This window comes from Callospermophilus lateralis, chromosome 8, assembly GCF_048772815.1.
Source record: "Callospermophilus lateralis isolate mCalLat2 chromosome 8, mCalLat2.hap1, whole genome shotgun sequence".
NCBI classification, from domain to species: Eukaryota; Metazoa; Chordata; class Mammalia; order Rodentia; family Sciuridae; genus Callospermophilus; species Callospermophilus lateralis.
In genome coordinates, this window is record NC_135312.1 from 124,598,396 (window position 1) to 124,623,039 (window position 24,644).

Sequence of the window (24,644 nt, forward strand, 5' to 3'; positions counted from 1 at the left end):
AAAGAAACCTGAATAGCCTGCTTTTCTCATGACCCCTGCCCACTTCTCTTCCCTTTTCCAATGGGTGGGCGGGGTTTCTTTCTTCTTTTTGGGATTAAGTTCCTTATTTTATTTGCCCAGATTCCTTCCTTTTATGCAAACTTCAGCCAATTTCTAAGTCTTTGTGATGTTTTGCCAGCCTGCTTTATTCCCATTCCTGAAGCCCCATTGTTTTTTGTGATTCATTTGGAATGTAATTATGCATTGCCTTCTGATATACTATTCCTGTAGTGTTGTTTAACTTATCTACTTTTTGTTTCTTGTCTATTAAATTGTAAATACCTTGAGGTAGAAACCGTGTTTTAAATTTTATTCTGTATCCTCCACTGCACTTAAGCACTATATGTGATGAATAATGTATTTCCTCAGTTTCAGATTTTAATATTAGTTGTGCGATCCAGAGCTAATGATGTAGCTGACATTTGATAAATACTAATTTTAGGGATCATCCTATTTCTTTCTAGTAGTCCATTTAAGAAGCTCATGTTTAAGACTGAAGCACAAATGTCTTTGAGTTGTTCTTATACAATGAAATTATTTAAATATATTACTTATTTTTGTTATACTGGTATAATCAGCAGAAAGAGATGAGGAGTTTTTTAAAAATCTGGTTTCAAAGGCAATAATTTGTTGCTGGGTTCGGTGACACACACCTGAAATCCTAGCTACTCAGGAGGCTGGAACAGGACGATTTCAAGTTTGAGACCAGCCTTAGCAACTTAATGAAACCAGGACTGGGGATGTAGGATCTTAGGATCGAAAAGATCCTAAGACTGATGCCAAAAAGTTTCTCTCATTTTATTATATATTGCTGGCCTATTTAATAAAACTAATAGTGCCTTTTGATTAGTTTTGATATGGAATTTAGGCTTGTATAATACAATAAACACAGGTATATGTTAACTTATTCAGATTTCAGACCTTTGCAAATTAATAAATTTGATTGTTTAATTCAGGTTAACTTTTGTGCTAAGAATTGTGTCTTTCTCTTCACTAAACTCAGAATTCAGTGATACGTGATAGTACAAAACCCAGGACGTTTATTTTATTAGTATCATAATTGGAAACGTGCAGTTTTTAAGATCAGCAAGCAAGTATATTTAGGATTCTATTTTATATTTATTTTGGAAGGGGTGGTTATTGGGGATTAAACCCAGGGACATTCTACCACTGAGCTACATTCCCAGCCCTTTTTATTTTTTCATTTTAAGACAGGGTCTCACCAAGTTGCTGAGGCTGGCTTTAAATTTGCATTCCTCCTGCTTCAGCCTCCCACATTGTTGGGAATTAGAGTTGTGTGCCACAGAGTTCCGGCAAGCATTCTATATTATAAAAAAGGATACTTTATTTGCCTTTAATTGTGTTAATGAATTGTTTTTGCTTATTTTTAAAGGAAACACAACCTATTTGTGGGAGTTTCTTTTAGATCTACTTCAAGATAAAAATACGTGTCCTCGGTATATTAAGTGGACTCAGAGAGAAAAGGGTATATTCAAGCTTGTGGATTCAAAGGCTGTCTCTAAGCTTTGGGGAAAGCATAAGAACAAACCGGACATGAATTATGAAACTATGGGACGAGCTTTAAGGTAAGAACACAAATGAGCTAGTTTTCAAACTCAACTTGTATTATCTCTGTATTGTCTGTTAGCTGTTTAAGAGCTCAAAATCCCTTAACACTTTAGAGAGTATTTTAGAGGAGCTTCTTAGATTGGGAAGTAGATAAAGAGTGAGGAGTTTGATCCACATGCCTATAATTTCAGCATCATTGAAAAATACAGAAAAAAAAAATCCTTTTTACAAGTTGTAGGCCTTTAAAAAAATTAACCCCCCTGAAAAAGTTTCGAAAATTATTTAGCTTTTTAATTTCTTGCAATTTTGTTACAAATGGATTTCTCTTGACATGAAAAATTTTCATAAGTTTTGTCTGTTTGAGAAATCCACAAAATTTTCAATGTGGTGGGCATACTAAGGGTATTTATAAACAAACACATTGGGTTTTATGTGATAGTAGTCACAAATCCCATAGATTCATCTCACTTAGTAAGTGTGACTCAAGTAATTTGTTCATATAATGTCACATTGTTTTCATAACCTTTGTAAATCCTAATAGAATTTCTTCCAGTAATTATTTCATTTAAGAAAGAGTTGTGGCTGAGCATGGTGGCTTATGCCTGTAATCTTATCAGCTCTAGAGGCCTGAGGCAGGAGGATTGTAAGTTTGTGGCTAGCCTCAGGAACTTAGCAAGACCCTGCCTCAAAATAAAAATGGGAATATAGCTCAGTGGCAGAGTGCCCCTGTATTCCGTCTCCATTATTGCCCCCCTCCTGCATAAAAAAGAGTCAAATTAGCCAGCTGTTTAACAGATCTCACCATTATAGGGCCTATGGTATCACGTTCTACTTCATTTCTACTGCATATCTGAAACCTTTTGAGCAGTCCACACCATAAGCTCTTCCTTCTCTTACAGGGATAGGAGAATGTATGCTGGTGTTTGCTGTGCATTTTTTGTATTTTTGGACAGGGGGCTGATAATACACTTGATTTATTTAGTAATTTTTTCCCCTTTTCAGATACTACTACCAACGGGGAATTCTTGCAAAGGTTGAAGGTCAGAGGCTTGTGTATCAGTTCAAGGATATGCCCAAAAACATAGTGGTCATAGATGATGACAAAAGTGAAACCTGCAATGAAGATTTAGCAGCAGCTGCTGATGAGAAATCATTAGAACGAGTGTCACTGTCTGCAGAAAGTCTCCTGAAAGCAGCAACTTCTGTTCGTGGTGGAAAAAACTCTTCTCCTATAAACTGCTCCAGAACAGAAAAGGGTGTAGCTAGAGTGGTGAATATCACTTCCCCTGCTCATGATGCCTCCTCCAGGTCTCCGACCACTACGGCTTCTGTGTCAGCAGCAACAGCTCCAAGGTGAGGGGCATATAGTTACTTACTTGTAACGTGTACTGTTTTTGGAAAAGGCTCCTCGGGAAATGCCCCTTTTGTTTAATACGTATTATAACATTCTACAAACCCACTGTTGTCAGGACTTTAAAAAGTGCTTGATATTTTAAATACTCTTGTTGTTAAAGTAGATGCCTCAAGTAACTTGAATTGGTTTTTCTGGTTGCATAGACGGACCTTTGTTTTTTCCTTTTCCACAATGCTGGGGTTGAACCTAGGGCCTTGTACATACTAGGCAAGAGCAACCCTGGATGGACCTATAATGTGGGCTTTAATTTTTTCTTAATTTGTTTTGTTGTATTTCATATTTTAAGTTTGGATTGCCAGTTTATCTGTAAAATTTTATACATTTTGGAGTTTTATTCATCTTTTTGCACAGACTTATTTTCTAATTAAGCATCAATTAAAACCAACTTCTTTCTTAATTTACTAGGACAGTTCGTGTGGCAATGCAAGTACCTGTTGTAATGACATCATTGGGTCAGAAGATTTCAACTGTGGCAGTTCAGTCAGTTAATGCAGGTGCACCATTAATAACCAGCACTAGTCCAACAACAGCGACTTCTCCAAAGGTAGTCATTCAGACAATCCCTACTGTGATGCCAGCCTCTGCTGAAAACGGAGACAAAATCACCATGCAGCCTGCCAAAATCATTACCATCCCAGCTACACAACTTGCACAGTGTCAACTGCAGACAAAGTCCAATTTGACTGGATCAGGAAGCATTAACATTGTTGGAACCCCATTGGCTGTGAGAGCACTTACCCCTGTTTCAATAGCCCATGGCACACCTGTAATGAGACTATCAGTGCCCACTCAACAGGCATCTGGCCAGACTCCTCCTCGAGTTATCAGTGCGGTCATAAAAGGGCCAGAGGTTAAATCAGAAGCAGTAGTTAAAAAGCAGGAACATGATGTGAAAACTTTGCAGCTGGTAGAAGAAAAACCGGCAGATGGAAATAAGACAGTGACCCACGTGGTGGTTGTCAGCGCCCCTTCAGCTCTCGCCCTTCCGGTAACTATGAAGACCGAAGGACTAGTGACATGTGAGAAATAAAGAGCAGCTCCACTGTGGACTTTTAGACTGTTAGTGGTAGTACTGACATAAACGTTTGCAAGGGAAGTCATCAAGAAAAGTCAAAGGAAGACTTTAAAACATTTTTAATGCATATAAGAAAACAATCAAACTTACTGGAAATAAATTACCTATCCCATGTTTCAGTGGGAAATGAACTACACATTGAGATGCTGACAGAAAACTGCCTCTTACAGTAGGAAACAACTGAACCCGTCAATAAGGAAAAGGATTGAAAGGGACCAAGCAGCTCACTACAATATCAAGTTACACTAAGACTTGGAACACTAACATCTGTAAGAGGCTATATAGTTTTCAGTGGGGAGGGGTTGGGATGGGTGATCTCATTGTTACATAGAGCAATTTTTGATGCATTTTATATGCATACCAGCAATTATTACTGTGTTCGCACAGTACTCACTTAACTGGTGCTATGTGAAGACTCTGCTAATATAGGTATTATAGAATGTGAATTGAAGAATGGATCCAAAAGCTTCAGAAAGAGGATAGCAAAAAAGATCTAGTGCGACTTTTTTTTTTTTTTTTTTTTTTTTTTAAATATCATATAGCTTAAGCTGATTTAAAACAAAGGCCTTAGACTAATTTTTGGTTTTCTTTCTTAAAATAAGCTAATGGCTTGTTTGTGTAAAGCTTTTTTATTAAAAGAAAAATTTTAAAAATCTTGTACCTAGCACAGTATTGTTATAGAATTTACATGTAACATTTTATATGGTAGTTTTAAGTCTGTCAGTTTCTTAATTGTGGACAAATTAACAGTTGGCTCTGGCCTTTTGCTGTAACATGCCTGTGTCATTCACTCAGCCCTGGTATCTGTGCAGACACGTCAGTTTCAGTTCTACTGTCACTTGGAAGTTCAGGCGCAGCATGAATTTTTGTCAGGTAGCTCTAGTACCTGGCATTTGTTTTCTTTCTTTTTCTTTTTTTTTTTTCCTTATTTCTTTTACTTTTTCTTTCTTTTTTAGTTAAAAGTTTAAGAGGGAAAGTACCAGTGTTCAGATTTGAACTATAATAGTTTGTATATTCAACATTTGAAGTATATTCTATTTTGTTGTACTCTTGTTTCAAAGTGTATTCAAGTAGGTTTTCTGAAATATAGAAATGAAATTTATCTTGTCTTGGTCTCTGGTGATATTTTGAACAATATTTACAAGTGTGAAGAAATGCCACTTCTGTTGCTTCCTAGTATAAGAATATTCGGCAAACATCTGCATGCTGCCAAGTCCTTCCTAATCTTTATCATGAACTATAATGATCTACTTTATGTAATTTAGTATTTTAGTTAGCCACACTTAAAGAATTTATATATGTGACACGCTTCAGAGTCAAGCCATCTGGTTCTCATTCAGAGGGTAAGAAGTACAAGTAATTCTAGCCCTCTTACAGGTTAAGAAATTGGTACCAAAAAGATCACTTGAATTGCCTAATTTCACACAAAACTAGGTCCTGTGACTCTGCATCTTAATGCTCTACTAGAAAGAAAATTTGTTTATTAGATGAATGGATTCTTAGTATTTTTGACCTTTATGCATTTGATGATACTACTTAGATTGACAAAAGATTTTTTCTTTGGTACAGGGATTGAACTCAGGGGCACTTGACCACTGAACCACATCCCCAGCACTATTTTGTATTTTAATTAGAGACAGGTCTCACTGAGTTGCTTAGCGCCTTACTACTGCTGAGGCTGGCTTTGAACTCGTGATCCTCCTGCCTCAACTTCCCAAGCTGCTGGGATTGCAGATGTGTGCTACTGTGCCTGGCTCCAAAAGATGTTTTTAAATGCTCCTGTTTTAATCATTTATCTTTTCCATACACACCTGATAGTACTTCTGTGGGGTTGGGTATTAGGGACTTAACCCATGGGCAATTTACCATGGAACAAATCTCTAGTCCTTTTTATTATTTTGAGACAGGGTCTCTCTAAGTTACTTAGGGCCTCACTAAATTACTAAAGCTGACCTTTAACTTTGATCCTCCTGTCTCAGCCTCCTGAGCCGCTGGGATTAAAAGGTGTACTGCAACCGGACCTGATGATACTTTTTAATAAAAGCATGATCTCGCTCATCCTATTTGGAAGTTAATCTCAAAGTCCACCTCCCTTTAAAACATTTCCTAAATGTCTCAAGTTGTGAAAATTGTTACTGTATGTTTTGGTACATACTGTATTATGTTCTTTTTCACCATGCCTTCCATAATACTCCTTTTGGTCAAAGATTATGTTTTATTCCATCCCTGGCCCCTTCCCCAGGAAATGAAATAGAGACACTCAGAATAGACACTTTGGGATTTTGCTAACATTTACTAAAAATCAGTCACATACTATGGAAGATATCTAAAGACACTTGAATTTCAAGTGAATGTCTTTTTTCTATGCTGTATCCATTACCTCCACCACTCTGCCTGAAAATCTTAGTGTCTGTCTTGAAATAAATTCATCCAAAGCCTGGATTTGGGAACATATAGGTTGACAATAGCTGTTGATAAGAGTATCAAACAATCAGTTGCATCCTCTCCACATCTTAAACTATGGCTTTTAATCTCAGCTGAAAGGTTCTAAAATGCAAATTTCTTCATTGACACCACTGGGATTGCTTTAAATTGATTGGCTGTACAGATGCCAAACATTTAAAGTCCTTTGATCAGGTCTCTGCCTGTCTTCCCAAGACTGTTTCCTTTTTTAAAAAAATATGTTTTTTTAGTTGTAGATGGACACAATACTTTCATTTGTTTATTTTTATGTGGTATTAAGGATCAAACCCAGTGCCTCACGCATGCTAGGTAAGCACTCTACCACTGAGCCACAACCCCAGCCCAAGCCTGTTTCCCTTTCAGATATCGCTGGGTTGGCCATTCTGAAGTACTTCATTTCCCCAACCAACACAGGCACCTGTTCTTCACTGAGCCTCCCAGTAATGGCCTCTCCCTGGATAACATTTTTCTCCACTTAGATTTGAGTCGTTTCATTTGCTGAGTTGGCAGTGACTGACATATAAGCAGAAATTTCTGAAATGGGCTTGGAAACCATCCAGGGTACTCTTCAGTGAGCTCTGACTTTTGAGACTGGGGTGAGCCAAGTGTACAAACACAGAAGATGAAAACGAATCAGCAGTAGAAGTCGAGGACTGGAGAATAAAAGGACAGATGAAGTATGTCCTAAGATGTGACAGGCAACAGCAGCAAGTGCTGTAGGAAGGGGAAATCGAACTGGTCAAAGAAAAAGTGACAATGACAGAGACAATGAGGTGAAGCCAAAATGTCATAAGGATGGCACTGGAACATTACTAGTGGCTACACCTTACATCATACACTTAGGAAGCTTATGTTTCTGATCACTTTGTGTAAGCAAGCTATGTTAATTATTAATAACCAGATAAACTTCTTCCCAAAGACAAAACTTTGGCCTTGAGGTTATTTACAAAGTTTCCTATGATCCTTTCACTGTAAAGTCTCCCAGGAGGTGAGAATAGCCAACCTTACTTTAGTTTCAGTTATCGATGCCACTGTTCTGGGGCTGGGGTTGTAGCTCAGTGGGGGAGTGCTTGCCTAACGTGTATGAGAAACTGATTTTGATCCTCAGCACTAGATAAAAATAAAGGTATTGTGTCCATCTACAACTGAGAAAAATATTTGTTAAAAAATCCACTAAAACTGTTCCCAATACTGAGACCTCTGTGATTGTGACTTGTTTTCTTCAGTCCCATTGTTAGAATAATTACTGCCTCTCATGATGAAAACTGTAGGAACTTGGTACACAGTGAAGCCAGCCCTAAGTAGAGTAAGATACTGTTGGCAAATATCAGTGGATTCAATTTACCTCCTCTGCATCAGTTACAGCAAAGACTATTTTGAGCATCCAGCACTCACTCTTTGAATACCCCAACTAAGCAGTAATGCTGGAGTTCAGAACTAAACAATATTGCAGTTTCCAAAGTGAGGACATAATCCAAGTGAACCAACTATTGAATGCAAAATACCACCAAAAACACAACAAAAACTGATGAGTAGGTTGCAATCTAAAAGCAAGAGTTGTCTTCTCCCACCATACTGTTTCTTCCATCCCACTTTAGTATATTTAACTTTGAGAAAATCCTTTCTATGGTAGATTTCGTTTAATGAAACAAATTCAGTTGCTGTTCAAAAAAGGTAAAATAATGAAATGAAATCACCATCCAAAACAGTAAAATAAGTAACATGCAAGTTGAGGTTTTAGGCTGTTACCACGACCAAACAGTGCTAACTGCTGTACATTCCAATTACTTGGGACAATGCTGCTGCTGAGGGCACATTCAATACCAGATACAAATGACAGTGTTTGGGGTGGCAGCCAGGTATTGATTGGTATTTTAAAAGTATCTCTAGGCAATTGCATTGTGCAGCCAGGTGAGAACCTTGCCAGGCAGCTACAGCAAGCAGAGTCTAAGGATTAGGGGCTAACCTGAGAGTTCTTACAGCATGCACTGGGAAAAGATAGTTTGAAATATATTAAGCATAAAAAATGGTTCTTTTTTTAAAAAAAAGCTTCATGTTTTACTTACGTCCTATTGATTTTAAAGCCTTTCTCTCACACTTTAGATATGTATATCTAAATATATACATTTTAGTAGATGCACACAATACCTTTATTTTATATTTATGTGGTGCTCAGGATTGAACCCAATGCTCACATGTGCTAGTCAAGTGCTCTGCCACTGAGCCTCAGCCCAAGTCCTCAAAATGTATTTTAAGAGGCAAATGCCCTGTCAAGGTCACACTAGTTTTGAGTTTCATGAAGTGTGGAAGCAGTTCCCCAGAGTATCGTAACTATTTGGGCAGTGGCAGCAGTAACTCGGTTTTTAATTTTAATAATTTTTGAGCAACCTTGGAGAAGAGCTGGGTGTGGCGAGGCAGGGAGATGGTAAGTTCAAAGCTGGCCTGGGCTACTTGGTGAGATCCTGTCTCAAAGTAAGAAGGGCTGGGGATGTAGCTCAGTGGTGGAGCAACCTGGGTCCAATTCCCAGTACACCCTTCTTCCCCCAACACAATCTCAGTGAAGAACCTAAAGTTCAGAAAAACTTTTGAGTAAGCTTAGCTGGTCAGTGGCTGACCTCCTGGGGTTCCCAGTTTATTTTTAGGCTCAACCCCATCCTGTCCATCCAAAACAAAGGGGGTCAGGGAAGAAAACAAGGTTAGTAAATGTCCTTGATTTCTCACAAATTGATTCACTTCCCTTCTCTCTATCACTGAGCTATGCCCAACCCCAGCTCTTATTTTTTGAGATAGGGTCTTGCTAAATTGCCCACATTGGCCTTGAACTTGCAAGCCTCTTGCCTGGGTCTCCTGAGTAGCTGAGATTACAGGCATGTGCCACCGCACCCATCTCACAACATTTTAAAATGTTGCAGAATTTGCTGGGTGATTTCTTCAGGTACATCAAAGATTTATTTCTCATAATATGTCAGGTGAGGTCAGATTGGGGGTCACATGTGAGTATCAGGAGGCTGGGAAGACTTGAATTTTGAATGATAGAAGATTTAAAACAGCTATGTGGCAAATGACTAAAAAAAAAAAAGTGCTTGTCTTATTCTTTAAAGGTAAGAAGCTGGGCATGGTGATGCATGCCTGTAACTCCATTTGCTGGGATGATAAAGGCAGGAGGATCACAAGTTTGAGATCAGCCTTAGCAATTTAGTGAGACCCTGTCTCAAAAAAGAATAGAGCATGAAAAATAAAAACCAAGGTTCAGGGGGTGGCCAGGGAAAAGCTGCTATTCTGAAGGCCCAAGTGGCTACAAGAGGAAGAGGACGTGGAACGGGACATGGAAACATCTTCCAAAAACGAAGATGATTTTCTCTTGTTGAACAGAACTTTTGCCCTTCTTTTTTCTTTTAGATTATCTGAATTCATCAGGGTAGGGGGCTGTATGTGTGTCCTAGGTTTTTTTTTTTTTTTTTGGTTTGGTTTTGTTTATTGATATCTTTCTCTTTGGATCAGAGGAAATGTCTAACTAAATTTGGTTATTTTGTTTTTTGAGGAAAAAAAAATTAAAGGGGTTGAGGGTATGGTTCAGTGGTTAAGTGCCCTGGGTTCAATCCCCAGTACTGGAATTTTTTTTTTTTTTAAATGCTGTGAATAAATAATAAAAGTCAATAAAAAATATTAGAAACTAGGCTAGAAAAAGGGTGGTAAAGAAAATTAATATGCAGAATGCATGCAGGCAAATGTTATACAATGTTTAAAATTCAGCTATTAACTTTGGTTTCAGAGCACATCTTTCTTGCCAAAGCAAAAACAATCAGTGGAGATCCACCTAGTCCAAGTTCAGCAGATGCTTAGAGGCAGCCAGGCTCTGTCAGGACTGTCAGGAGGCGGGGCTTCCACTGCAATCTCCTTTTAATGTGAATGTTTTCTGGGAAGTGAGGTTTCCAAAGAAGGCTGGGACCTGCAGCTGTGGGTATTCATTCAAAGCAGGTATTTCTACATTACAAACCAAAGCAGGATGACAGAGTCTCCCAAGACTTAAGAACTAACTCAAAACTGCAAATTTCTTGCCATTCTATCAACCTCTCACCTATTTTGGGCTTAAATTTCTACAACACTATTGATCCTGACCTTTCAAAATGGTTATTCTCTTTGGCCAAAAACAGGTGTGGTTAGGACACAAAGCACAGGGTCATTCTTTCCCTCTCACTTTGAACCTTAAGCATTATTATCCAATGGCTTACATATGAATGTATTAACTTCTCTTTTTTGTGGTACTGGTGATTAAACTTATAATATTCACTTACTGATATTTCCAGAAACCTTTTTGCCCAGTGGTCTTCCTACCCACCCCACATTCCCCCCAACCCCTGCTGTTGGTGATACTTGAAATTCTAAGTAATTTTGGCTTTCATCCTCACCTGATTTGCCTGCTTAAGGCTCTCCTAATTTCTCTTCAGGTTGGTCTGCTTTAGGGCAGGTAAACTGCAGAGTAAAGCACTCTGACCCTACTGTTTCTCAACAACACATGACACCACCAGACATCTAAGACTCTCCAGTGCCCTGGTGCAGTAGTTCTCCCTGCTGGCTCTTCTTCCCAGGCAGTCCCAGCTCTTCTATGTACAAAACCACTGAAAACCTCACTTGTTCTGAGAGTGATTCCAACTTGGAATGTTTGGATGAGCCATGCTGGGGACCTGCAGCCTGGGCACTGAGGAACCACATAAGCAAATCCTGGGTGCTGCCAAGCCACAGCCACAGAAACCAGGGCATGCCCACTGTGATGTGAGGTTCCATGTAGCAGTGGCTAGAGGGGATCACCACATGACCACATCAACAATCAATCTGCTCCCAGATTCTTTTTGAACTAAAAAGACATCAACAGCACAAGCTTTAAAAGGCCATTTATTAATCTTAAATATTTACAATTCATACAATAAAATATGTACCAGTTTACTCCTGATGGGTTATGTTGTTTGGAAGAGGCTTTACCTGTTATCTTTATCACTTTTATTTCTGATGGTTGAGAATTGTGGGTTATCTTTTAACTTCTTACATTCTTCTTTGTAGATGTTTTAAACCACAGTCATCTGGCTTTCCTAGGAAATTTCTAGGACAGCTCAATTAGAAGCTTTCTATAAAGTTTCCCATCTCTGTCATCTTAGCAGCTCAGGAGGCTGAGGCAAAAGGATCACAAGTTTTGAGGCCAGCCTGGGCAACTCAGAAAGACCCTGTCTCAAAACCAAAAAGAAAAAGGGCTGGGGATGTAGCTCAGTGGTAAAGCACATTTGTGCTCAATCCCCAGTACAAAAAAAAAAAAAAAAAAAAACCCAAAACAAATACAAAACAAAACAAAATAGCCTTCACATATCTGAAAAGAAGGTCCCCCTGGCTTTCTTAGCCATGGCCACATAACAGCTCCTAAATAATCATGGTGAAAGCACATTCCAACACAAATGATGATGATACTAACTTTCAAATGTATACGACTATTATCCCAATGGAAAAAGGACAATATATAGCAATGATTAAATAATGGAAAACTAACTGGAATTTCTTCAAGAAACACAATGGGAAACATAGAGGCAGAGAGAGCAGTATTGGTGAAGAGCGCATCAGTCCCCATATTCAGACTTAGATAACACCCTCCCCACCCCCAGGCTGAACAGCTGCTCTGTACACGTTGTTAGGCCACCAGAGGGGAACATTTTAAAGCTTGAAGAAAATCACTATAAGTTACCTATAACTTGTGTCTTGCACGGTTCTAAAACGTTCATGATGCTATAATTTAGTTTTACATGAAGATATAAAAATAATAAATACTGCCATGCATATCTTGATGACATCTGAAAAACTCACAAATAAATAACTTGAAACGCGCTCTAGCGAGACTTTCCTACCTACTGAGTGTTCGCTATGGAGGAGGCGAGCCAGCCCGCGAGATTCTAAGCATCGGCGAACTGAGAAGCTTCAAGCGAGCCCAGCTGAATGCCCTTAAATGACAGGTCCAAGGGGAATGCTCAGGAGGGAGAACAGAGAAGCCGAAACTGGAGTGCAAACCGCTTTTTTGCTACAGGTTTTCGTTGAAAAGGTTCGTGAACTAACAGGATCTTCCCAAGGGCGTGCTGGAAAGGCAGGAAGGGACAGAGCCTGGAACCCTCAGGCAGCGTCCTCTCCTATTCAGTTTCTGGAACAGCCCTGGTTAAGTCTCCTGTGATTAAAGGCCAGATGAGCTTTCATAGCAGCGCGTCGGGTTCCTCGTTAAAGCTGAAGTCACACACCAGCGAGAGGTGGTCGGAGGGGTAGTTGAAGGAGGGGAGCCGGTTGGGCCCGATCTGCTCCTCGGTGAGCAGGTCCAGCGCCGAGCGCACGCTCAGCGCGTGCCTCGAGTACCAGATGTAATCCAGGGTGTGCCTGCACTCGCCCGAGGTCCGGATCTTCCAGGTGGTGTACGGGGGCTCCGACTGCCCGTCGGCGCTCAGCAGCTTGTAGGCGCTGTTGAGGTTGAGGCTGGAGGACGCGAAGTGCTTGTAGACCTCTTCGGTGGGCTCCGCGTTGAAGTCCCCGCAGACGATCAGGGGGATCTTGGCCCCTTGGGTGATGTTCTGCAGGTTCTGGAGAAGGTCACAGCCCTGGGCCGACCGAAACCGCTCCCAGCCAGTGCGAGCTTTCAAGTGGGTGACAGCGATGCAGAACTGTCGTCCTGATTCTTTGCACTCCAGGGTCTGAGCAATGGCCACCTGGTTGGTTTTCAGCGTCATGGCCGTCAGCCTGATATTGGCACTGTTGACCAGCTTGAATCGGTTCTGGAGAAAAAATAAGGCACAGCCATCTGGTCCATTGTTGTGTTCAACGTCCAGACAAGGTGACCAGGGCTTTGGGAAGAAGGTGCCTTGATAGCCCAGTCGACTGAGGAGCGGATGGAAGGTGTCAAAATAGTGGTCCACCTCTTGCAGGCACAGTATGTCCGGCTGGTAGGCGAGGATTTCCTCCAGGATGAGACACTTCCTCTCTTCCCACTTGAGAGCTTCAACAGGGCATTGTACAAAGTTGTCCTTGCCCTCTCCAAGTGCTGTAAAGAAAGAGCCAGTCAGTTGATAGCTACTACAGAACCATGACTTCAAGGTAGCCGGAGGCTCCTGAGGTCAGGTCCATCCAGGCTTCTGCTTTCGATGCCCTGGGTGGTTCTTCTCAGTCTACACTCCACTAATCTCCCCAAATTAAATAACCTCTTAGCATCTAGATGAAGTAAGCAACTGACTTCTTTTATATCAAACAATTTTTTTTAACTATATTCCAAACTAAAAGATCTTTGGTTTCAGCTTTAGTTAGAGAACTGTTCTTTGCCATCCCAGGGATCTAAACTACGTCAAATGAAATATATTTTACTCTATACACTAGTTTTAACACTGACTGTAATAAAGCCATGTGAACTGATATAGACACTACTCAGAATGAACTTTAAATGGGTATTTTTCCTACTTATGAAGGAATACTTGGAAAAAAAGAATCAAAGATTGGTAAAGTCAGCATATTCCCTTCTTTTCCAGAAGCTAAAGACATACATGCATCATAAATAAACGGGTCCTTGTTTCTTTTCCTTAAAATGTCTACTGCTACATAAAAGGTAATGTACAGAAGGTTGATTGACACATCTGTTTTTTAATTCAGCAGACTCAGGAAAGGAGACCTTTCTACAGTAAAAAAATATTTCAAAGAAAAGAGTTGAAGCTACATCTTTTTGGTCTCCAGTTATACAGCTGAGAATGGATTGGAAACGAGTCACAAAAACACCTAGGCTCCTCCACCCCAGTTCTGTCTCCTGCACAAAATTCTCCATGTTACCCTGCAATGCCACCTAACAGCGATGGACTGGAAGCTGGAGGCAACAGGCTTAAGGATCTTCTATTGAGTTGCCTGATAAAAGTCAGTCACCCCTTCCTTCCACACATCTCCCCTGCACACGGACACCAGAGCACTGAGCATGTGCAGAAGCAGAAAGGAAGTCAGAGCACAGAAGCATCAGGCATACCTTGGGCGAGGATGTTCCATTGCATGACCCTAATGGGTGGGTGGCTACTGGGGCAATCTGTCCTCAGATCCACAAAGTCCCTCTGGAACCGGGGAGGTCGAGTATGCAGGACAGCCCTGCACTCCTCGAGAAGCTCTTTAGGATCAATGGGCTCCAGATGTTCTGGGTCAGGTGACACCAAGTACTCTGGGTGCTGAGAGGCAGCGCTGCTGTTCAGTGTCTTGGCGAGAGCACTATAGAGTCTGCTCGTGCCGTTTCCCATGGAACACACTACGGGAGAGGAAAGCACAGTTACATCAGCTGCTGACCCTGCTTTCTCCCTCCTCAGCTGAAAGGCAAGCAGTTATGTCTGGACCAACTGGGAGCCAGTGGGCAATGGTGCCACATTCAGGTGCAAACCAGTTCTACAGGTCAACTGAAGGAGCTTCCAGGTTCCCGCTTTCCACCTGGACAGGTAATTCTAATACTGTGGTTAACACCAGTCTCTGACTAATACACAATTCTCTTAAGGGAAGACTACCTTGACCTCGATGGTCTCTTCTATCCTAGGATTTGTCTTTATGATTTATAACTCTGGTCTCAAAGTACAGCCTAGCAAAACTCACATTCCTTTTTCTATAGATCATAAGAAGACCCTGAAGACTCAATGGCTGAATTTACTCCACAGCCATTTCTCTTAGGTGTCAAGTGCACCATCAGGGCTTGGGCTCTCCCTAGGATTCCTATCACACTAGGCAGCATGCTCTGCACTGTCAACTGCTGGGTTTTTAAAATTCCAGAAAAGGGGCCAGGAGAAGGGGCAGGAGCCAGCAGGTTTCCATCCAGGATGCACCTTTTCCTGACTTGCCCGCATTTCCTGAGACCTTATCTTAGAATGAGAAAGGGCGAGGAGAGGTCCAGAGAGTGCCAGCGCCGCTGTCTTCACACGCACTTTCTAGTGCTTTGCTTCTCAATAGATCACACTTCATTAAGGACAGAGCTCAGTCTTCAACGGGGGAGCACAAGGGAAGCGACAGCCATCAGCTCGCCCAAACCATTCAATGACGCTTCTAGAAGTCGACTGTTTTCTCTTCATTTTAGTATAAACTCAGGGGCAAGTTTTACTTGGAATCACCTCCGTGATTCTGTGCGTGATGATGTGGATATATGTACTGAGCAACCTGGATTTCTCTACCATATATCCACATCCATTCTCTCTCTTGAAAGACAAGTCTTTGGCAGGCTGATTGACAACCTCTAACTAGCAGTCAATCAAACTCACTGAGGCAGGTCACAAAGCAAATTTGAATAGTCAAATATTCTTGAACATCAAGGTCAATAAGCCTACCATTAAGAATGTGCTCTTATCCCCCTCCTCAAAACTAAGAAACGGTACACGGGTCTTCCCAACATACATTCAGCTGTCTGGGCATCTCCAAGAAAATGCACCCACGGACACACACGTGCACAGCTGTTCCCAGAGGGTTTGATTTCAGCATTTTAAATCCATTTTAACTGACTTGCCTGCTTACCTAGTGTATGAGACCAAAGGAAGAAATTTTCTACTTGGTTGGAAATGTCACTAGAAGTTTGTCCAAGGAGGCCCCAAAAAAGGGGGACCTCAACTCAAGATGACAGGGCCCTGGACATACGTAACAGGTAGGTGTGGTGGCGCACACCTGTAATCCCAGTGACTCAAGAGGCCATGTAAACAGCAGAATCTCAAATTGAAGGCCAGCCTGGGCAACTTAGCAAGAGCCTGTCTCAACATAAAAAGTAAAAATAAAAAGGGCCTTGGAATGTAGCTCGGTGGTAAGGAAACCCTGGGTTCGATCCCTAGTATTGCAAAAAAGGAAAAAATAATTTCAACATGAGTCATATTAAGGCACAAGAGATTTATTGAAAATGCAAGTGTTGGTAGTCAGGGACAGCAGCTGGCCTGGACAGAAGGTGGAGCCAAGGCAGGCCACTTGGCACCATTTTGCCCTGTGCTTGGGCGCTGCCCTGCCTCTTGCTCCTCTGCAGGCTAGGATATGGCCACAAGGACACAGCGGGGATGCCTGAGTTGCTGCTTTAGCATTCCAAGGCTTCATGGGTGATTACTGCAGGCCAACGGTTGGTTCATGGGCACCTCTTGTGAGATGTGGTATTTCTCTGTACCCCCAAATACCTATCTCTTCCATACCACTTTCAAACTCTTTCTTCTTGGTGACTGGGGTGTAGCTCCATGAGAGAGTATTTTCCTAGCCTGTGTGAGCCCATGGGTTCAATCCCCAGCAAAAAAAACAAATACCACAGAGCTGGCTCCTGAGGGTGGTCTCCAGATCTGCAGCAGCAGCAGCACTAAGATCGTGGTCCCCAAACTGTGTGCCAAGGAGCGCCAGGGCCCCAGTGCAAACTCAAAAAGGGCACCGTGGTATATTTTCAAGATGAGATAAGTTGTAATGACGGACATCTGTCAAGCTGCGGGCATGCTACCAACGTGAAGCAGACAGGTTTCAACAGCATGGCTCTACATTCCTCTGGATGACATTCTGTCTTTGCCAAGCTGTACTTTAGGGCTGTTATGACATAGAGGGAGGACAATGAAATACAACTTTAATCTAAAAAAATCCCTCCCTAGGCCAGCTCTCTCTCTCTCAAGCCTGTCATTCCCCAAGTAGTTTTTCTTCCAGGCCCATCACCACCCCCAATTTCTATCATAAACTTAAAACTATCATAAATTCATTGACTTATAAAAATTACCTTGTGGGACTGGGGCTGTGGCTCAGTGGTAGAGCACTTGCTTGACATGTGTGAGACACTGGGTTTGATTCTCAGCACCACATAGATAATAGAGACCATGTCAGCCTAGGGATTCAGAGAATGACCAGACCACCATAAACCTGCTTATAATCACCAGATTGATGTCTTCTCCACACACCTTCCCATGCCCCCACAAGTCAATTTTAAAAGAGGAGCTGGGAACCCCAAATCCATCTCTTTCTAGATGGCCCACATTTGCCCTTGAATGTCTCTGCCTTCCTAAATTATATGTCTGTGTCTCTAGTTGATAGACACTTCAGATCATTTCTGCATGTTCTGTCAAGAGCCCCAAGAACTCTGCTTGTCTTAATTGAAGTCTCCTTCTCTGGGAACTCCTCAATCTCTCCAGTGACAGTTACTGTGATAAAAAGAAAGTATCATGCAAAAATGAATGTGAAAAGGGGTGGTGCTGTCCAATAGGAGTCCAGTATTTGAGGATTGGGGAGGGATGTAGCTCAGTGGTAGAGCCATGGCCTACTGTGAGACCCTGGGCTTGATCCCCAGCACAGGGAAGAGCGAGCCCGACATTCGAGGCATTAGGGAAAGTCAGAAAAACTATCCTGAACCACACCTCCTTCTGTCAATCTGTTAGAAAAATCAATTCCAGATTAAAAGAAAAAAGATAACAGAACTTCATTGAGAAGATGCCCAAAGGCAAATCAAACTGTGCCCTAGTTCAAAGTGAACTAAAGGTCACTTAAGAAAATGATACAAGGTACGAAAAAGTATTCCAAATCAGAATTAGAAACCCAGAAATGCAACCCAGCAGACATACAGCCCACAGATTCATCTTTACCAGCTGTCGCTTAGGTAATTTTTCCATATAATGTCAAACTGATTTTATAGCCTTTGTAAATCAGAATAGAATTCCTATGGTGTCAGTAAAGTATTCTGTATTTAGATTAAATTATTTCCTTTAAGAAAGAGAGATGATTGAATGTGGTGGTGCATGAAAATAATCCCAGTTACTGAGGAGGCTGAGGAAGGACGATCACAAGTTCCCAGACTTAGCAACTTAGGGAGATCCTGTCAAAAAGTTAAAAAATAAAAAGGCTCAGATATGATGGTACACACCTGTAATCTCAGCAACCCGGGAGGCTGAGGCAGGAGGCCCTAAACAACTTAGCAAGACCCTGTCTTTAAAAAAGTATGTGTGTAGCTCAGTATTTAAGTACCCCTGGGTTCAATCCTCAGGACCTTCCCAAAATATAAATGGCTGAGCATGTGGCTTAAAGGTAGAGCACCTCTGGGTTCAATCCTTAGTACTAAAAATAAGTAAATAAAATTAAAAAATAAAAATGAGAAAAAGAATGTGAGAAAAACTGACAAATACTGAAAATGAGCAAAATTGATCCCTTGAAGATGAAAACTAATACAACTATTTCACAGTAGTTAAAAACTAGATATTGGAAACAACAACACATGCCTGAGAATATCAACCCAGAGTGACCAACAAGTGGATGGCAAAGAATATGAAAAACATTCTTAGGCATCGAGGTAACAAGAGCAAGCAACTTAATAAGGACAATTTGTGTGTCATCACACTTCAATTGTACAGTTTTATACTTGAAGAACATGAAATAACATATTTAATACCTATAAAGAAAGAAAATGTGAGGCAAGGATTTTATATCCAGCAAAACTGGCACCCTGTCTCCAGGAGCTATAATCAGAAACTTGCTGAAGTGGCGGTGGGCAAATGGCAGCCAGGTCTTTTTGCACAAGTTTTTAAGCTGAAAACAGTTCTCACCCCCCACCCCCAGTACTGGTGGTTGAATGGAGGGCCTCATGCTTGCCAGGAAGCGCCTACCATTGAGCCTCACTGCAGTCCTTTTTATTTATTTTGAGACAAGGCTTTGCTTAGTTTCCCAGGCTGGCCTTGAACTTCCAATCCTCCTGACTCAGCCTCCCTAGTTGTTGGAATTACAGGCATATGACATTATTCCCTGAAGTTTTTACATTTTTAAGGAGTTGTTAAATATACACAGAAATGTGTGACAGGATCATTTTGGGTTTACAATGCCTAACTATTTATCATCTAGCCCTTTTTAGAAAAATTTTGCCATCCCTAGAATTAGAGAACAAATCTGAGATCAAAATGACCTGAGATGATGGTATATAACATGTAGCTTCTCAGAAAAAAAATCAAGTCTAAAACAGGCTCAAAGGAAGAGTATAGTATGGGAGGGCTACAAGACACAACAAGGGACATGTAAAGATCTAGTCATCAAATGTGTGTGGGGGAGCAGAATGAGGAACACATGTCCAACTAAAAAGTCCTAAAATTGTTTTTAGCGGCCACGAGCAGTGGTAGTGGTACTGGCAGTGGTAGTGGCAGTGGCAGTGGCAGTGGTAGTGGTACTGGCAGTGGTAGTGGTACTGGCAGTGGTAATGGCAGTGGCAGTGGCAGTGGTAGTGGTAGTGGCAGTGGTAGTGGCAGTGGTAGTGGTACTGGCAGTGGTAGTGGCAGTGGTAGTGGCAGTGGTAGTGGCAGTGGTACTGGCAGTGGTAGTGGCAGTGGTACTGGCAGTGGTAGTGGCAGTGGCAGTGGTACTGGCAGTGGCAGTGGCAGTGGCAGTGGAATTGCTGTTCTGAGACTGTCGTGTGCACGTGAGAGGAAGCAAAGGTGATGTGCTGGTGTCCTCACTGCTGGCTTGGTGTGGGGCTGGGGTGGGTATGCACTGAATAGTTGTAGCTCTAACACTCAAAGGAAACCATCCAGCCAGCTCACCTTACACTCACAGCAGATAATTAAGTCTGATCAACCAACCTATTTGTGATGCAGCCTCTGGAAGACCTTCTAGTGGTTTTCAAAAATTAAATCTACCTCAAAGACAAAGTTTGAGATGAATCAAAACATGAAGAACACACAGCAGCCTGACCAAGTATTAAGGCCTCTATGGGACAGACAAAGATGGAGTCCAGTCCCAGGAGGATGCGGTGGCACACTCCTGCAATCCCAGCAACTAGGGAGGCTGAGGCAGGAGGACTGCAAGTTCAAAGCCAGCCTCAGCAGCATAGGCAGATCCTGTCTCAAAATTAAAAAATAAGGGCTGGGGATGCGGCTCAGCAGTTAAGTGCCTCCAGTCCAACCCCAGTATCCTCTTACCAAAAAAAAAAAAAAAAAAAAAAGTTTCACGGGCCTGATGCCATGATGCCATGATGCACACCTGTGATCCCGGCCACTCAGAGGCTGAGGGAAGCTGATTACTGAACTGACCTGTTGCATGATGAGCATGTTATGTAGACGGAGACACAGATGGTCCCCATGCAGCCTCCTGGAAGGTCTGCTCAGGGCCAGGCTGTGCTCCCTGCACTGGGCAGTTCAACCCTAGTCTTTCAGCCACTGTCCAATCTTAATCTAATCTAATCTAATGCCACAGTCCTTGAGGATCATCTCCAGGCAGCATGTGGGGTAATTTTACGTTAGTTCTGGGAAGGGCACGCCATGCCAATAAAACTCGTGCTAATCTTTTCCCCCACGAAGTTAATAAATGGCGAACGGGCATCACCTGTGATCTAATGAAAGAAGAAAAATACAACTCTTCAGATGGCCAGAACACGCTAAGGCGAAAGCAATTAGGATGGTGAAGAGTAGCCAGGACAAGGCTTCAAAGAAGCAGATGAAGACAGGGGACCTGCGCAGGCCCATGCACGTCAGTGCTCTGCCGGCCACCCACAGCCACCCCCATCTGTGCCTTACTAATTGCACTTACTTTTTTCAAATATTTCAATGACCACTGTGTGACACACTACTCCAGCCTCCTGGAGACACATTAGCGAACAAAACAGAACGAACTCTCTGTCCTCACTGACTGTGTCCTGGTGGGGAGAGACAATACCATATTAAGAGATGAAAAGCTGACCATAACCCTGCATGATTTTTTCAAAAGATCAAATAAAATCTCTCCCCCTCTGTCTCCCCTCTGACCATATGTAATTTGCCATATGGAGAAAAAGAAGGAGAAGGATAGGGAACCCTAGTGGACACAGCAGTGCCATTTTACATGCTATGCCCTGGCATTTGAGCAGAGAACAGAGACTGTAAGGAAGTGGCCTCCTGGTGCAAGAGCCCTGGCAGAGGAAGAGCAGGCTGGAGCTCAGAGGGGCACCTGGGCAATCTGAGGAGGAGGGTTAGCACAGTCAATCAGGAGGGGAGGTCAGCCAGGCAGCGTGGCTGAGGCCTGCAGGCCACTGGGGCCCTAAGGCCTACCAGCTCCAGAGGTCAGCCAGTGGCACAGGTGGCCACCCTGCCAAGCACAAGACAAAGTAACCAGAGTGCCACCAGGACTGGTCAACCGAGGCGCAGATGGGGAGGACCTCATGAAGGGGCATCACCTAAACCAAGAGGGTGGCAGCACCATGGTGGAGCGTGAACCCTGAGCCACCGACACATGTCCTGGCTACACTCACGGGCTGATGGATTTAAAAGCATGCTGCATTGTGGGGAAAAGAGGGGAATCCACTGGGGGACAGTCGCAGCAGTCGAGGCACGGGCTGGATTCGGTGGTGGCAGTGAAAGTGGTCCATTTCTGCACAGGCTTGTTTTGTGGATGACTTGGACATGGTTCGTGATAGGAAAAGCAGTCAAAAGGCTGGCCAAGGCCTCTGGCCGAGCACAGGACAAGGAAGTTGCCATGACAGTGACAGGAAGACCTGATCTGCAGAAGGATCTGCAGAAGACAGGGTTCGGTAGCTAGTGACTGGCATTCCCAGGGGAGGTGCAAACAGGAAATACACAATTGGGAGATGTTAGTGCACGGAAAAGACCCAAGTGGATTATTTTACTTATTTTTGTTTGTTTTGTGGTCCTGGGATGGAACCCAGGGCCTCATGAATGCTAGCCAAGTGCTCTACCACTGGGCTAAACACCAGTCCCAAAGTGAGTTTAAGAGAAAGGAGGCCAGCTGGGTGTGGTGGCACACGCCTATAATCCCAGCAGCTTGGGAGGCTGAGACAGGAGGATTGTGAGTTCAAAGCCAACCTCAGCAATTTAGCAAGGCCCTAAGCAACTCAGTGAGACCCTGTCTCTAATAAAATACAAAATAGGGCTGGGGATGTGGCTCTGTAGTGTCCCTGAGTTCAGTCCCTAGTGAGAGAGAGAGAGAGAGAGAGAGAGAGAGAGAGAGAGAGAGAGAGAGAGAGAAGGGAGGGAGGGAGGGAGGGAGGGAGAGAGAGGAGGGAGGGAGGGAGGGAGAGGAGGGAGGGAGGGAGAGGGGAAGGAAGCCAAAGGACTGAGTTCTGAACAGAGGGTTAGTGTAAAAATCTGCAAAGGCAATGATGACATGGCCAGAGAAGGAGAAAAAATTAGAAGCATGATTTTCTTGGAACCAAATAAAGACAGTGTATCCAAGAGAAAGTTACCACCTGCATCAAATGCTACTGACAGTTCAAGGAAAACGATGATGGAGAACCAGAAACACTGGAAAAATTCCAGAAACACTGGGGACTCTAGTGACATTAACAATAGCAGTTTTTTACTTTGGTGGAGTTGTGGGGAGAAGAGTATGTAAGAGAGAGCAGAGAAGTTATTTTGAAGAAATTATACCTAAAAAGGAGAGAAATGGAGTAGTGGCAAGGTTATTTAGAACTGGCAGCTATTATACCACATCTGCTTGCTACTGTGCACTAGAAGGAAGAGCCAGGGGCAGGGGGCTTGACTCCTATGATGGAGTGAGGGAGATGACAAATTCCCTCCCCCAAAGCAACTACAAAAACTTGGACAAATCATCAATTACTTCAATTCTAGAAATGGCAGCTCTGCTGGGGCCTGGGCAGCCACTGGGGACTGGTGCTGAGAGAAGTTTCAACAGAATGCTGGTGTGTCAGGATGGCCATGGTGCTGAACAGAGAGACTCAAACTGCTGCTCCTCCATGTGTCCAATCTGGGGGGCACAGGGCGGGGACAGTGCTGGGACCTGAACCCCTGACCTTGCCGATGCTAGGCAAGTGTTTTATCACTGAGCTACATTCCCAACACCAATCAGTGTATCCAGAAGTTTCTGGATGTTGCCAAGACAGGCAGAATATTTTTTCTATACAAAAAAGATTGCAGTTATCTGTGTAGAAACCAGAGCACGTGAGAAAGCCAGGGCACTTAAGGCAGGGACTGGGAAATCATCAGCGAGTCACAGCACAAAAGGCAGCTGAAATTCCTAGGGCGCCTCGGCCCACCTGGGAGCAAGCATCTGCCCTTACCCCTGTCAGCGGAAGCAGGCCCCGGCAGTCTGGTCTGCATGATATCCCCTGCCAAGTTCTGCCACACTGTCCTTAGCAGGCACAGCATTTTGGAAGAACTCTTTGCTACAGAATAATCAGTTTCTGTGAGTTTAATGTTCTCACCTAAAATTTGTACTTTATTTTTGAGCTGGCAATTTTTTTTTTTAAAGAGAGAGAAAGAGAGAGAGAGAGAGAGAGAGAGAGAGAGAGAGAGAGAGAATTTTAATATTTAGTTTTCGGTGGACACACATCTTTGTATGTGGTGCAGAGGATCGAACCCAGGCTGCACGCATGCCAGGCGAGCATGCTACCGCTTGAGCCACATCCCCAGCCCCAAGCTGGCAATTTCTTAAGTATATAAAATGCCTATATCTTTGGTAAACCGAGATTTTTTTTTTTTGTCTTTAGCCAAGATTAAACTCTTAGCATGATGACAGATTTTTACTATTTTTGCCTTGTTTTAAAAATTGTAATTTTTGTACAGCTCCCTTCTTTTTATGCTTATAGTTGTAGAATTTATGATCTGAGGGGAAAATTACAATCATCTGAGAATCAGGGGATAGGAATTTGTTTATAGGCCTTTTATGATAACTGCCCATCCATGGTAATGCAGAAAAATTTGTAAATTTGCTGCTTCCTTTGAATTGTGGGCACATGGTGCACGCCTGTAATCCCAGCAGCTCGGGAGGCTGAGGTGAGAGGATCACAAGTTCAAGTTCAGTCTCAGCAACTTAGGGAGGTCCTATGCAACTTTGCACGACTCTATCTCAAAAAAACAAAACAAAGATACTCCCCCACTGAACTACTTCAAGAAGAGGAATCTCTGGGGGATGTCTGTAGTGTGGATATTTTGTAAAGCCCCCATAAAAGGGTCAAAATATGCTGGGGTAGTGTAGCAATATTATAGTTGGTCCTTGAGGTGGTACTGGCTTAATTTGGGTAAGTTTACATTGGGGAGCTGCATTAGGAGCATGAGATGCTAAATGTTGTAATACTCTGCAGTAATCAGGGTAAGTAACAGCAGAGCCTGTCTCCCTCCGTGACAGCTGGGACACAGTGTG

The 24,644-nt window shown here is 42.7% G+C and overlaps 2 protein-coding genes across 16 annotated transcripts in view; one reads left to right on the forward strand and one right to left on the reverse strand.

The window, feature by feature from the left end:
• The window catches only part of Elf2 (E74 like ETS transcription factor 2), a 103,420-nt gene extending 98,200 nt beyond the window's left edge, over window positions 1–5,220 (forward strand). For 10 of the 14 annotated variants that reach the window (XM_076864111.2, XM_076864107.2, XM_076864110.2 and 7 more), the window contains 3 exons: window positions 1,433–1,625; window positions 2,611–2,961; window positions 3,428–5,220. In XM_076864111.2, the coding sequence (XP_076720226.1) occupies window positions 1,433–1,625; window positions 2,611–2,961; window positions 3,428–4,052 (1,169 nt within the window). In that variant the 3' untranslated portion in view covers window positions 4,053–5,220. The remainder of the gene's footprint in view (window positions 1–1,432; window positions 1,626–2,610; window positions 2,962–3,427) is intronic. The other 4 variants (XM_076864119.2, XM_076864115.2, XM_076864118.2 and 1 more) reach the window with 1 other exon arrangement.
• A 6,214-nt stretch (window positions 5,221–11,434) lies between these two features.
• Noct (nocturnin) overlaps window positions 11,435–24,644 on the reverse strand; it is a 30,046-nt gene continuing 16,836 nt past the window's right edge. For both annotated transcript variants that reach the window (XM_076864359.2, XM_076864360.2), the window contains exons 2-3: window positions 14,581–14,850; window positions 11,435–13,620 (exon numbers count right to left, since the gene is read on the reverse strand). In XM_076864359.2, coding sequence (XP_076720474.1) covers window positions 12,785–13,620; window positions 14,581–14,850 — 1,106 coding nt within the window. In that variant the 3' untranslated portion in view covers window positions 11,435–12,784. The remainder of the gene's footprint in view (window positions 13,621–14,580; window positions 14,851–24,644) is intronic.